This window comes from Pristis pectinata, chromosome 2, assembly GCF_009764475.1.
Source record: "Pristis pectinata isolate sPriPec2 chromosome 2, sPriPec2.1.pri, whole genome shotgun sequence".
Taxonomy (NCBI): Eukaryota; Metazoa; Chordata; class Chondrichthyes; order Rhinopristiformes; family Pristidae; genus Pristis; species Pristis pectinata.
In genome coordinates, this window is record NC_067406.1 from 97,980,268 (window position 1) to 97,995,439 (window position 15,172).

At 44.6% G+C, this 15,172-nt stretch overlaps 1 protein-coding gene across 10 annotated transcripts in view; it reads left to right on the forward strand.

Annotated features, from left to right (window-relative positions):
• slc2a9l2 (solute carrier family 2 member 9, like 2) overlaps window positions 1-15,172 on the forward strand; it is a 294,396-nt gene that overhangs the window by 23,042 nt on the left and 256,182 nt on the right. For all 10 annotated transcript variants that reach the window (XM_052008890.1, XM_052008908.1, XM_052008881.1 and 7 more), the window contains one exon: window positions 4,487-4,578. In XM_052008890.1, coding sequence (XP_051864850.1) covers window positions 4,487-4,578 — 92 coding nt within the window. The remainder of the gene's footprint in view (window positions 1-4,486; window positions 4,579-15,172) is intronic.

Sequence of the window (15,172 nt, forward strand, 5' to 3'; positions counted from 1 at the left end):
ATTTGCCTTCCTTACTACTGACTCAAGTCAGTAGTAAGGAAGGCAAATGTAACAGTAAGGAAGGTCCCATTGCACCTGCAGTTCCTGAATTTTCTTACCCTTTAGAAAACAGTCCTTTATTCCTCTAACTAAAGCACAAAACCCCACACTTCCCTGCACTGTATTCCATTTGCCACTACTTTGCCCAGTCTTCCAACCTGTCCAACTCCTTCTGCAGACTCCCTGCCTCTGCAATGCTAACTGTCCCTCCACCTATCTTTGTATCATCGCAAACTTGGCCAATCAGTTCAACCCTTGTGGTGGGAAAGCTTTTAGAAACATTGCTCTGGGATAGGGTTAATAGATGTAAATGGATTAAGATAAGCCAGCATGGATTTGTTAAAGACAAATTATTTTAAATCAATTTGATGGATTTTTCTGATGAGGTAACAGATTGAATTGATGAGGATATTGTCAGTTGATGTAGACACAAGAGACTGCAAATGCTAGAATCTGAAGCAAAAAAAACGAGTTTTTGGAGGAACTCAGTGGGTCAAGTAGCAATTGTGGAAGGAAGTGGACAGTCGATGTCTTAGATCAAGATCCTTTCTTTGGTCCAGATGAAGGTCTTGTCCCAAAACAGTCTACCACTGTTGGTAGAACCTCTGATAGTGACGAGGAGGCGTACAGGAGCGACAAATTTCACAGCTGGTTGAGTGGTGTCGCAACAACAACCTCACATTCAATGTCAGCAAGACCAAGGAACTGATTGTGGACTTCAGGAAGGGGAAGTTGGGAGAACACACACCAGTCCTCATTGAGGGGTCAGCGGTGGAAAGGGTGAGCAGCTACATGTTCCTGGGTGTCAACATCTCGGAGGATCTATCTTGGGCCTAAAACATTGATGCAATCATGAAGAAGGCACAGCGGTGACTCTACTAAGTTAGGAGTTTAAGGAGATTTGGTATATCACCAAAGACTTGTGAATTTCTATAGATGTACGGGGGAGGGATTTCTGTCTGGTTGCATCACAGCCTGGTATGGAGGCTCCAATGCACAGGATCTCAAGAGGCTGCAGAGGGTTGTAGACTCAGCCAGCTCCATCACGGGCACAACCCTCCCCATCATTGAGAACACCTTCAAGAGGTGGTGCCTCAAGAAGGCGGCATCTATCATTAGGGACACACTGCATCCAGGACATGCCTTCTTCTCTCTACTACCATTGGGGAGGAGGTACAGGAGACTGAAGACTCACACTCAACAATTTAGGAACAGCTTCTTCCACTCTGCCATCAGATTTCTGAACACTACATCGTTATTCCATTCTTGCACTATTTATTTATTTTGTAATTTATAGTAATTTCATGTCTTTGCACCATACTGCTGCTGCAAAACAACAAATTTCACAACATATAAGTCAGTGATAATAAACCTGATTCTGATTCTCAAGTGGCAGGACAGGTTGAGAGAGCAGTTAATAAAACACACACAATTCTGGGCTTTATCGATAGAGGCATAAAATATCAAGGGAAGCAAGTCATGCTTAACCTTAATGGAACACAGGTTTGGTATGAACTGGAATACTATGTTCAATTCTGGTTACCATATTATCAAACACCACTACAATATTACCTAACAGCATTCTTGTAAGTCTGTTCTGAACTGTGTGTTAGAGCAGGTCCAGAAAAGATTTACGAGAATGGTTCCTGGGAAACAGGGATGGTTCAGAGAAGCGGGATAAAATTGGAGATGGCTGAGGAGAGATTTGGTAGAAATATATAAAATGATCAGGGATCTGCACAGAAGTGATAAAGGGAGACTGCTCCATTTGGTGGAGGGATTGAGGACTATAAGTCACAGGTATATTTTGAAAAAAGGAAAAGAATTAATCATAACATTAGGAAAAATAGACAGCGTGTGGTTGCAGTCTAGAATGTTTTATTGAAAATGTGCTGAATGCAGTTTCCATTGTGGTCTTCAGAAAGAAATTCGATAAATATGTGGTGTCAAAAATTTGCAAAGTAACGGAGAAGTGTTGGAACTGGAGAGTTGCTCTGGTAGAGAGCTGGTTGGGCTGAATGGCCTCCTTCTGTGCTGTATTATTCTATGGTCCCATGAATTCTGAGCAAACACACGTTCACCCTATGCCCGACACATTAGAGAATGATTTTACGGGTCTTGGGCAGAGATGAAAACTTCCAGTTAATTAAGAAAAATAAATAACCTTTCTCTTTAGAGCAGAGAAGATCAAGGGGAAATTGGATAGTGATATTCAAAATCGTGAATGGTTTTGATAGAATAATTATGGAATTAGGTTTTTCATTGGTGGAAGGCTTGGCAGTGGGACATTAATTTAAGATTAGTGGCAAAAGAATTAGAGGTGATAAATGGAGCATTTTTACGCTATTGGTTGTTATGATCTAAATGCAGTTCTTTGAGAACATAGGGGAAGACCAGGAAATACAATTCTGTAAAATGTCATGAATGCTGCTGTAGACATTTAATCTTTTATTATAAAGGAACCTTTGTATGATCAGGCACTGAATGACTGTCATAAGGAGGAAATTTTGTGACACTGGTATCTTGTTTCTATCATTTCCGATTGAAATAAAATTGAGGCACATTAAATGCCATTAAATTCTCAGTATATGCAAGGAGACCTGGATAAAGGGCTACAGTTCTTGTGTGCTCTAATTGTGCTATTATAAAAGTGGTTAGCCTGATGATCTCCCTTCTCTGTTGAAGAGCAAGAGCATACTCCGGAGGAGGTTTTTTATCACCTAGTGCATTGAATATATGCCTTTTGCTGAACTATGTTCACAAGCACGAAGTTTTCTTTCTCCAGTTTTGCAGAGTGTCTCTAGATTTGCAGAAAAATAACCATATTAATTTACAACAGTCATTCTGATGAAAGGTCATCAATCTGAAATATTACCTTTGCTTCTCACTTCACATATGGTACCTGACTTGTTTGGTATTTTTAGCGTTTTCTGTTTTCAATTACACTTCCAGCATCCATTTTATTTTAATTTGTTCATTTTTTGGGATGTGAGTGTTGATGAAGGCAGCATTTATTGCTTGACCTTAATTGCCCTTGAGGTTGATGGTGAACCACTTTCTTCAACCACTGCTTTTGTTTTGGTGAAGGCACTCCCACATTGCTGTTGGTTCGTAAGTCCAGTCACCTCAACTCTTTCATGCACCACATCAGGTGAATTAAATTGGCTGAAGACTGACTTCTGAAGTTGCGGGGATCTCAGAATCCACCTGGCACTTTTGGTTGAATATGGTTGTAAATATATTAGCCTTGTCTTTAGCATTGACATGCTGGGTCTAGCATCCTTATAAAGGGGCATGTTCTTGGATCCTTCTTCTGCTGTAAGCTGTTTAATTGTCCATCACCTTTCATGACTGGACCTGGCAAGATTGCAGAGCTATGATCTGTTCCAGTGTTTAGTTTGGTCATTCTTATTTAGATATGTAGCATGCATGTAGTCCAGCTTCATCAGGTTGGCACCTAATTATCTGATACATCAAGGCTGATCTCCTGGTTGGATAGCAATGGGAGAGTGAGGGATATGCCAAGTCATCGTGTTACAGATTATGGTGCAAAGCTTTTCTGCTGCTGCTGAAGGTTCACAGCACCTCATGGATGGACACTTTTGAGATGCCAGTTCCGTTTTGAATCTATTCCCATTTATCATAATGGTAAAGACACATAACAGGAGGGTTGGTGTCCTCAGTATGACTTTGTTTCCATGAGGACTGTGTAGTGGTCACTTCTACAAATTCTGCACATGCCCACAGTGGATTAGAGTCAGGTTAGTTTATCTCTCATGCAGGTTAATTTATTCCTCGTTGTGGATCTAATCTGGCAGTTACATTCTTCAGGACTCAGCCAATTCAATGATGTTAACAAACCAAACTTGGTGATATTCACTGATTTATCAGCGGAAGGAAGATGTTAAATGGTAGTTAAGGTTTCCTTGCCCATGTTTAATCCGATGCTATGAAACTTTATGGGATGATGAGTCAATGTTCAGGACTCCCGGCTACTCCCTTCTTTCTGTCTATTACTGAATTTTCAGGTTTGGTAAATCTTCCATGCCAGCAGAACAGGACATACTCCAGGACTGTGATGGAGCACCGTAATATCTACCTCCCAAGCTCGAATGATCAATTCTAGCATCAGCATTCATCATTGCCTTGAATGATATGAGCTATTATTTGTGGTGTCTAGGAATTGACCTGGAGTGCATAGCCTAAAATTACAGATACAATGGACTTCACAATTGTTGGGATGAGACTTTTTATGTCATGTAGCTATTAAATGTGGGAAAATTATACTTATAACATTAGTCTAGAGAAAGGTTGCAAACAATGTAATAAACCATTTAGTGAAGTAGATTACTTGTAAAGAAATATATATATATATATGCAGATATTTATTGTTTGTTTAACATTAGATATGTATTTGCACAACATCTCTTTTTCCTTCCCTTTCTAGAACTGCAACAGTTTAATATAATGCAGACCTGTCAGGAGAATGTAAATGATTGTATTGAAACAAGGACTGTGGATAATCAGCAAACCAAACAGGTCTGTTTAACTTTTTCTTCTGTAATTTACCTCTTTTAGTGAAGTTTCTTTGTACTACCTTGAAACGTTAGCCTGTTGTTTTTACTTGCGTCTGATGTGTGGATTTAACTAACAACCTTCTGATTCAGGGGCAAGAGTGCAACTGAGTCACAAAGGACCAAAGAATGAAGTGTGTTTATTTATGACTTCTGTTTCTCTAACGGCCACCTCCCTCTCCCACATAGTTACGTGTAATTTATGTTAATTTGAGGTCATGTTAACTTATATTTGTCATGTTTGTAATGTACTGTGCTGCTGCTGCAAAAAGCTAAGTTTCATGGCATTTATACCTTGGGTACATATGCCTATGACAGCAATGAACTTGAACTTGAGAAACACTTCTACGTCCAGCCTGGCATAATCTTAATGACCTCTGTTAAGGCCTATTTTTCTGTTTTTTTAATCAGAATCAGGTTTACTATCACTGACAAATGTCATGAAATTTGTTGTTTTGCAGCAGAAGTACAGTGTAGTACATAAAAATTACTATGTTACAAAAGTAAATAAAGAGGAATAATGAGGTAGTGTTCATGGTTTATGGACTGTTCAGAAATCTGATGGCACAGAGGAAGAAGTTGCTCCTGAAACATTGACTGTGGGCCTTCAGGCTCTTGTACCTCCAGTACAGAGGGCATGTCCCGGGTGGTGAGGGTCCTTAATGATGGATGCCACCTTCCTGAGGCACTGCCTCTTGAAGATGTCCTTGATGGCGAGCAGGGTTGTGTCCATGATGAAGCTGGCTGAGTCTATAACCCTCTGCAGCCACTTTTGCTCCTGTACATTTGAGCCTCCATACCAGGCGGATAGAATCAGTGATGCAACCAGTCAGAATGCTCTCCACCGTGCATCTATAGAAATTTGCAGAAGTCTTTGGTGACATACCAAACATCCTCAAACTCCTGGAGCCGCTTGCATGCTTTCTTCATGAGTGCATCAATGCATTGGGCCCGGGATAGATCCTGTGAAATGTTGATGCCCAGGAACTTGAAGCTGCTCAGCCTTTACACTGCTGACCCCTCAATGGATACTGGTGTGTGTTCTCCTGACCTCTCCTTCCTGAAGTCCACAATCAATTCCTTGGTCTTGCTGACATTGAGTGCAAGGTTGTTGTTGCGACACTCAACCAGCTGATCTATCTCATTCCTAAGTGCCTCCTCATCACCATCTAAGATTCCGCCAACAATGTTTTTGTGTGTGTGTCTCTCTCTCTCTCTCTCTCTCTCTCTCTCTCTCTCTCTCTCTCTCTCTCTCTATATATATATATATATATATATATACACACACACACATATATATATATATAGCGGCTGCTACCGCGATGCGAAAGTAAGACACTATCTGATGAGCTGCAGAACAAAACTGATTTATTTTCCCTCCTTGCGCGGGCCTTTTAAGAGGAACAGTTCCCGCCCAACGAAAACGGAAATGATGTATGCGCTACGTCATCAAACTTTTCCCGCGTGCGGGTTTTCCCTGTTGCTCGGAGAAGACGAAGGCCCAGCGCCATCTTGGGCCTCGCCGCTCCAACGACGCACAACCTGACCACCGAGCCGGTTCGCTTGCTCGGACGGTGAGTTGCTACACAACCCCCCCCCAGAGCCGGCGATACGGTCCCCAAGGTTCGTGGGCTGTGCTAGCCGTTGCTTAGAAGGTCGGACTCTGGTTGCGGTGTTGGGACTTCGACCGGTTGTTGTAGATCTAAATGGGCCAGTTTGAGGCGGTCCGTCGTGAAGACCTCTTCCTTGCCCCCAATGTCCAAAATAAAGGTGGACCCATTATTCCTGATGACCCGGAACGGCCCCTCGTATGGTCATTGCAACGGTGCCCGGGGTGTGCCCCTGCGAACGAAAACGAACTTACAGTCTCGTAGTTCCTTGGGCTCACAGGATGGGGCTTGACCATGCCACGAAGTGGGAATCGGTGCCAAGCTGCTGAGCCTCTCGCGCAATCTTTCTAGGACTGCCGCGGGTTGTTCCTCTTGGCCCCTAAGGGCAGGTATGAACTCCCCTGGGATGACCAGGGGTGCACCGTACATGAGCTCAGCTGACGAAGCATGGAGATCTTCCTTGGGGGCAGTGCGTATGCCGAGCAGGACCCAAGGCAGTTCGTCGACCCAGTTAGGACCTTTCAGGCGGGCCATCAGGGCTGATTTCAAATGGCGGTGGAAACGTTCCACCAACCCGTTTGATTGAGGGTGGTAGGCCGTGGTGGTGTTCAGCTGTGTCCCTAGCATGTTCGCTGGAGGTAAACTGGGTGCCCCTGTCTGAAGTGATGTGGGCCGGAACACCAAAACGCGAGATTCAAGTTGTGGGCAGCGCCTGGGCGCAGGAATCAGTCATGATGTCGGATAGAGGGGTTGCCTCTGGCTACCTAGTGAACCGGTCCACAATGATAAGGAGGTACTGGGCTCCTCTTGAAACTGGCAGAGGACCAACGAGCTTGACGTGGATGTGGTCGATCCTTCTACGGGTAGGTTCAAACTGCTGTGGTGGGACCTTGGTGTGTCGTTGGATTTTTGATGTCTCGCAGTGCGGACAAGTCCTGGCCCACTCACTGACCTGTTTGCGCAGGCTGTGCCAGACGAACTTGCTGGCGACCAGTTGGACAGTTGATCTGATGGACGGGTGTGCCAATCCGTGTACCGAGTGGAAAACGCGTTTCCGCCAGGCTGCAGGAACTATAGGACGGGGCTGACCTGTTGCGACATTGCAAAGGAGGGTCTGCTGACCTGGACCAACTAAGAAATCTTGGAGCTGCAGGCCTGAGACTGCGGTTCTGTAGCTGGGCAGCTCGTCGTTGGCTTGCTGTGCGTCAACCAGGGCCATGTAGTCAACACCCAGGGATAGGCTGTGGATGGTTGGTCTGGAAAGCGCGTCAGCAACGACATTGTCCTTTCCGGAGACATGTTGGATATCCATTGTGAATTCGGAAATGTAGGACAAATGTCGCTGCTGATGAGCTGACCAGGAATTGGAGACCTTGGAGAAGGCGAAGGACAAAGGCTTATGGTCAGTGAAAGCGGTGAAAGGCCTGCCTTCTAAAGAGTACCGGAAATGCTGGACTGCTAGGTACAGCGCTAGAAGTTCCCAATCAAAAATGCTGTATTTCAGTTCGGGTGGTCTAAGGTGCCTGCCGAAAAACGCCAAGGGTTGCCAAGCGCCTTCAATTAGTTGTTCCCGTACTTCACCAACCACGGTGTTGGATGTGTCCACCGTGAGGGCGGTTGGGATGTCTGTCCTAGGGTGTACCAGCATCACGGCGTCTGCCAGGGCGTCCGTGGCCTTAACAAAGGCAACAGCGGCCTCGTCATTCCAGGTGATGTCCTTGCCCTTGCTAGACATCAGCGAGAACAAAGGGCGCATGATATGGGCTGCTGCAGGGATGAACCGATGTTAAAAGTTGACCATCCCCAGGAATTCCTGCAGGCTTTTGACCGTGTTGGGACGGGCAAAATGGCAGATAGCATCTACCTTGGTGGGTAGGGGTGTTGTTCCTTCACTGGTGATTCTGTGGCTGAGGAAATCGATAGAGTCAAGTCCGAATTGGCACTTGGTCGGGTTCATAGTGAGGCCAAAATCACTGAGACTGGAGTACAGTTGGTGGAGGTGGGAAAGGTGTTCTTGGCGGTCACGGCTGGCGATTAGTATGTCATCTAAGTAAATGAACACGAAGCCCAGGTTGCAGCCTACGGTGTCCATCAGCCGCTGGAAAGTCTGCGCGGCGTTCTTAAGGCCGAATGGCATTCGAAGGAATTCGAAGAGGCCGAATGGAGTGATAAGCGCAGTTTTGGGGACGTCGTCAGGGTGGACTGGGATTTGGTGGTATCCCCGGACGAGGTCTACCTTGGAGAAGATGTGGGCCCCGTGTAGGTTTGCCGCGAAGTCCTGGATGTGAGGGATGGGGTAGCGGTCCGGGGTGGTGTTGTCATTTAGCCTGTGGTAGTTGCCACAGGGCCTCCACCAGCCAGTGGCTTTGGGGACCATGTGCAGGGGGGAGGCCCAGGGGATGTCTGACCTGCTGACGATCCCCAGCTCCTCCATGCGGCGGAACTCTTCCTTTGCCAGGCGGAGCTTGTCTGGAGGTAGTCGTTGTGCTTGGGCATGAAGGGGTGGCCCTGTGGTAATGAGGTGATGCCGCACCCCGTGTTTGGGCATCGAATTTGTAAACTGAGGTGCCAAAACCGATGGGAACTCGGCTAGGAGCTTGGTGAACTCGTTGCCAGACAGGGAAATGGAGTCCAGGTGCGGGGCTGGTAGGCTGGCTTCTCCCAGGGAGTAGGTTTGGAAAGTTCTGGAATGCACAAGCCGCTTCCCTCACAGGTTGACTAACAGGCTGTGGGCCCGAAGGAAATCGGCTCCCAGGAGTGGCTGGGCGACGGCGGCAAGGGTAAAGTTCCAGGTAAAACGGCTGTCGCCGAATTGTAATTGAACTGTATAGGTACCGGAAGTTTGTATCATTGTGCTGTTTGTGGCTTTGAGTGCGGGACCTTGTTGCCTGCTACGAGTGTCGTGGCCGATTGGGGGCAAAACACTGACCTCTGCTCCAGTATCGACGAGGAAATGATGCCTGGACTGCTTGTCCCAAACGAATAGGAGGCTGTGTTGGTGGCCAGCCGTCGTAGCCATCAGCGGCGGCTGGCGCTGGCGTTTCCCTGAAACTTGCAGGGTGGGCGGCATCGACGGGACTCCGCGCCCCACCTCTGATGGTAGAAACACAGCTGGTCGCCAGTGTCGTCATCTGTGTTTCTGGGGTGTGGTCGCTCAGTTGCTGGGACTGGTTGGGCCCGTGGTCTGGTGATCTGGCTGACGGATAACCCGCTCTCGCGTTTGGCCTTCCACAGGACATCTGCCCGGGCTGCTACCTCACGTGGGTTGCTGAAATCGGCGTCGGCCAACAGCAGGTGAATGTCGTCGGGTAGTTGTTCAAGGAAGGCCTGTTCGAACATCAGGCAGGGCTTGTACCCTCAGCATCTCGTTCATCAGGGCTGATGGGGATCTGTCCCCCAGGCCATCCAGATGAAGCAGGCGGGCGGCGCGCTCACGACGGGAGAGGCCGAAGGTCCGAATAAGAAGATCTTTGAAAGCCGGGTACTTGCCTTCCTCCGGAGGAGACTGGATGAAGTCTCCGACCTGGGCGGCTGTCTCCTGGTCCAGAGAGCTGACCACGTGGTAGTACTTTGTGGAGTCGGAGGTGATCTGCCGAAGTTGGAATTGTGCTTTGGCCTGGTCGAACCAGACGCGGGGCCGAAGCGTCCAAAAGTTGGGCAGCTTGAGTGCCACTGTGCTGGCTGCTGCGTTGTCGTCCATTGTGTGGGTCCAAAATCCATTTGGACCGTCGGGGTCACCAATGTAGCGGCTGCTACCGCGGTGCAAAAGTAAGACACTAGTCGGTGAGCTGCAGAACAAAACTGATTTACTTTCTCGCCTTGCACGGGCCTTTTAAGAGGAACAGTTCCTGCCCACTGAAAACGGAAATGACGTATGCGCTACGTCATCAAACTTTTCCCACGCGTGGGTTCTCCCCGTCGTTCGGGGAAGACGAAGGCCCAGCGCCATCTTGGGCCTCGCTGCTCCAATGACGCGCGACCTGACCGCCGAGCCGGTTTGCTTGCTTGGACGGTGAGTCGCTACATATATATTTGCGCAAAACAGTGGCATATATAGGATTATATCATCTCACTTTTAATATCAGCTGTGTGAATCTGTTTTGCACCTTATCATGCCACTATAGAATCTTTCTTATGGAGAACTGAGCTATAGATATTAATCTTTATATTCAACATACATTTTATCCCTCCAGAAGCAAACAATAGAAATTAATTTGTTTTTCTTTCTTTTAGTGATATATACATCTGTACCCTTAGACCCCTTTGGTTATCTACCATATTTAGACTTCTGTTAGCTGACCTTACTTAATCTTCTTTTTCTTCCTGAACAAAATATGCTGGCTCACCCTTTATTATACTGTGTAATTTCTTGTATTTCAGTTCCAAAGTCCAATTGGTTGATGCAAGTTGTAAACAGTGTACCTTGCACCAATCTTAGTAGAAAATGAGTTCCCACCTTTAGTCATGGTGAATCATACTCCGAATCCCTACTCCTAGTTAATTTTACAGAATATTTATTGATCACACTGTCAATGGATGTGACACAGCCAAAAATCCAAATGTGGCGCTGACAAAGTTAAGCAGAGTAAATAATCAGTGTAGGTGAGAATAGAAAATTACAGACTAATGAATTAAGTGCATGTGCAAATCTATACCAAATGACATAAACACAGTTAAAAAGTCATTTATTTTGAACGATAAGGACCGATCTCTGTGTTATTTAAATGGTGAAAGCATAGGAGCTGTGGAGATTCAAAGAAAATTTAGGGTTTATGTACACAGATTATGAAATCAAAAGCACTATTGAAATGTTAGTCTTTTTAATCACAAGGTGAAAATATACAGGGGAGGAAGTTTTTTGTTTTAGCCATGCTTAACCCTGGTTAGAGGAGAATATGTATAGCTCAGGGCACCGCATCTTAGAAAGGATATTAGCCTCAGAAGGAATGGTGCACAGATTCACCAGAATTTTATTAGTTCTTGGGGGAAGGGGGGTTGGATTATGAAGATGGCTTAGTTTTTCAGAATTTTGAAAGGAACTGATCGAATTATTGAGAAAAAACATCTGACTGCTCTGTGGACAAAGTCTAGCACAAAGAACCATAACATCAAAATCAAAGCTGGGTACAAAAAACACAGTTAGTGTTGGCTTGATTAACAATTTTAATAGTTATATGGATCTCTGGTTTAATGTTACTAGTCAAAACTATTAAGAGGTATGGAGCCAAGATGGGTCTATGAGGTTAGGCTATAGATCAGCCAAGGCCTCATCAAATATTGGACAGATTTAAGGGACTGAGTGGTCCATATATCTGTCAACCTTTGTCCATTCTTTTTGATCTTTAAATAATTTAATAATATGGTCAAGGAACATCTCTTTTGAAATCCATGCAATGCTTCAATATGCTGTTTCCACATTATTTCTTATTATTTATTCATAATAGCAATGCCCACATCCCATGGTATTGTTTCCTTTAATATTATTTTTTCTTCAAGAGAAAAGGCGATATTGCTTCAACTATCACTCTCCATGTTTTTTTCTTGCCTTGGATGTGGTCTATCTGGATTGGGAATTTATGAGCTATTTCCCTTCTTCATAATTTAAATGGCTTAATGTCTTCTTCTAGTGTCTTTTTCATCCTATTGTTTTTCTTTTCATTATTTTGGTCACCTCTTTCAAACCTTCAATTGCTTTCATCAGCCAATTTCTCTACATCTGGTCAGGCCGCATTTGAAGCATTGTATACAGTTCTGGTTGCCATGCTACAGGAAGGATGTGGCAGCATTAAAAAGAATACAGAAGAGATCCACCAGGATTTTGCCTGGAATAGAGGGCTTTACATTATAAGGAGAGATGGGATAGGCTGTGTTTATTCTCACTGGAATGTAGGATGCTGAGGGGTAACCTTATAGAGGTTTCTAAAATTATGGGGGGCATGGAAAGGGTTGATGATCAATCTTTTTCCCAGGGGAGTCCAAAACTTGAGGGCATGTCTTTAAGGTGAGAGGAGAGAAATTTAAAAGAGATCTGAGGAACAAGTTTTTCACACAGAGAGTGGTGGTTGTATGGAATGAGCTGCCAGAGGAAATAGCAGAAACAGATAAAATTACAACATCTAAAAGGCATTTGGACAGATATTTAGATAGAAAAGGATACAGGTCTAATGCAGCCAAATGGGATTAGTGTAGATAGGCATCACTGTTGGCATGGATGAGCTGGACCAAAGGGCCCATTTCTCTATGACTCTATCCTACTTATTCTTTTGTTACTTTTATATCCATTAATTATTTCACGATTTTGTTTTATATTCTTTGATTAATCAATTTTATTATTCTGATTATTTTCCTGATATTTTTCAAAAATTATTCCCTGAACTTTCCAGGAATCCCCTATTATCTTGATGTCCTTTATTGGGATGGTTCATTTAACCCCCTGATCGGCAGGAGATGTCATTTCTCTTCTTTTCAGATTGGAAAGTGGCTAGACCAGTGGAATTGCTTGCTGGTGATCTTCTGATGTTCACCCGTCCTTTTGGTGGTTCCTCTCCACAAGAGTGAGGAATATGCTGGCATTTGTGTTGGAGTATGACTCCATTGGCATTGACTTGTGGTCCACTGAGATTTCTCATTCCCCTTGATGGCTCAGTGGCAGAGGCATCAGACCGAGTGAGATCTCTGGAAGGAATGGGGTCTCTGGCTCAGTCTGGGACACAGGTAGGAGTTTGGGGTATGAGCTATAGGGAAAATGCATCCAATTATTATACTTCATGGCTCCCATGATAGAAATCAGCAGAATCCAATGTCCATTCTCTCAAAATCTGTGCATGACATTAAATGAACAGTGCCCACTGCTCCTTAGAGCCATACAGCATGGAATCAGGCCCTTTGGCCCACCGAGTTAGCACCAACCATCAAGCACCCATTTACAGTAATCCCACTTTTTATTCTCCCTATATTCTCATCAACTCCTTCCTGATTCTACTGCTCATCTGCACCCTAGGGACAATTCACAGTGACCAATTAACCCGCCAACCTGTGTGTCTTTGGGATATGGGAGGAAACAGGAACACCTGGAGGAAACCAACACGGTCACAGGGAGAACGCGCAAACACCAGGCAGACAGAAGTCAAGGTCAGGACTGAACTCAATGTCAGGATTGAACCTAGGTCCCTCGCACTGTGAGGCAGCAGCTCTATAGCTCTGCCACTGTGCCTTCTTCGTGTATCATGGTGACTGTCTAAACTGGGATCAATATCCAAGTGGGAATGGAGGTAACATGCAACAAAGAAAAGGCTTCTTATTCCCATAAGACTCTATTTAATCCACAGGCATTACTCAGTGAATCTTTCTACAACACAGTTATATTTCTCACCTAAGACTACTGACTAATAATAATTCCTGCAACTTTTGTACTGATTACAGGGGCTTGTGTGGTGGGATGAGGATGAGTTGGATGGGTGTGGGTACTAGAGAACTGTATTTCAAGCCCTGGTATATTAATTAAGATGACAGGAAAGCTTATGGTAAATGTCACATCTTGAAGAATGAAATGAAACCACTGTTTTGTTATGACTTTCACAACCCCATCAATTCCCAAGGCAAAGAGGGTATTGCTTTCATGCTGATTCTAATCCAGAAATTAAATCTCCCTAAGCAAGTTCTTCAAAGAACCTCAGTGTGCATACGGCATATAGTGTAGCAGTTAGCATAACGCTATTACAGTGCCAGCGATACGGGTTCAATTGCGCTGTCTGTAAGGAGCTTCTACGTTCTCCCTTTGTCTGCGTGAGTTTCCTCTGGGTGCTCTGGTTTCCTCCCATATTCCAAAGACGTACAGGTTAGGAGCTGTGGGCATGCTATGTTGGCCCTGGAAGCGTGGCGACACTTGCGGGCTGCCCCCACCACATTCTCAGTAACGCAAAAAGACGCATTTCACTGTGTGTTTCTATGTACATGTGACTAATAAATAAATGTCTTATGTTGCATATTTCTTCTAGTGATATTTCTTCATCCAGAGGGTGGTGAATTTGTGGAATTCATTGCCACAGAGGGTTGTAGAGGCCAAGTCATTGGGTGTAGTTAAGGCAGAGATCAATAGGGTCTTGATTGGTAAAGGGATTAAGGGTTACAGGGAGAAGGCAGGAGAATGGAATTGAAAAAAATCAGCTGTGATTGAATGGCGGAGCAGACTTGATGGGCTGAATTGCCTAATTCTGCTCCTATATCTTATGGTCTATGGCATCATATCTTACCAGGGAAAAGTTATCCATGCTGTATAACTCCATGAAATCAATATCTACTTGCTTATTCAACCCTGAAGGGACTATAAAAACTTATTTTCAGCCTGATTACAGATCTGGGATATGTGCAGTTGATATGCCAATAACTGATCAAAGTGGCTAGATAGGTGCCAGTGTTTTCCCCAAGCCTCTCCGTCCAATTCAACTCGACCCTTAGCACACCCCTCTTACACAGAGACACAATGCAGCCAAGTCTATCTCACAGATGAGAACCTACGCTGAATATATATGTGGTTTAAATGGCTGAAAAGATGTGTTTGGACTCTGCATTGTTTGCTGTTGAGCTGCTTTTGTATTTGTTTGTAGGGTTGATTGTGCAGGAACAGCTTTTATGAATGTTAAATCGACAGATCTAGAAGTGTGCACAAAATTATGTATTTATTCCTAGGTTAAAAACAGCGGGTGACAACTCCCGTGAAAGACTGCGTATATCAATTTTATCAAAAAAAAGTCGCTCTTGAAAACTTTTCTGAAATGCAAGTTTGATTACACTTGAGGTGTCAGGAAATGACCAAAATAAGTTCAATAATTGAAGAGCATTCTACTCAGATCTCCTAAGTGGAGACATTTAATCATGTTTTTTTCAATTTTATTTCCGCTTAATCTTCGTGTAAACTGCATCAATGGCCCAGGATACTCCTTCAGTTGC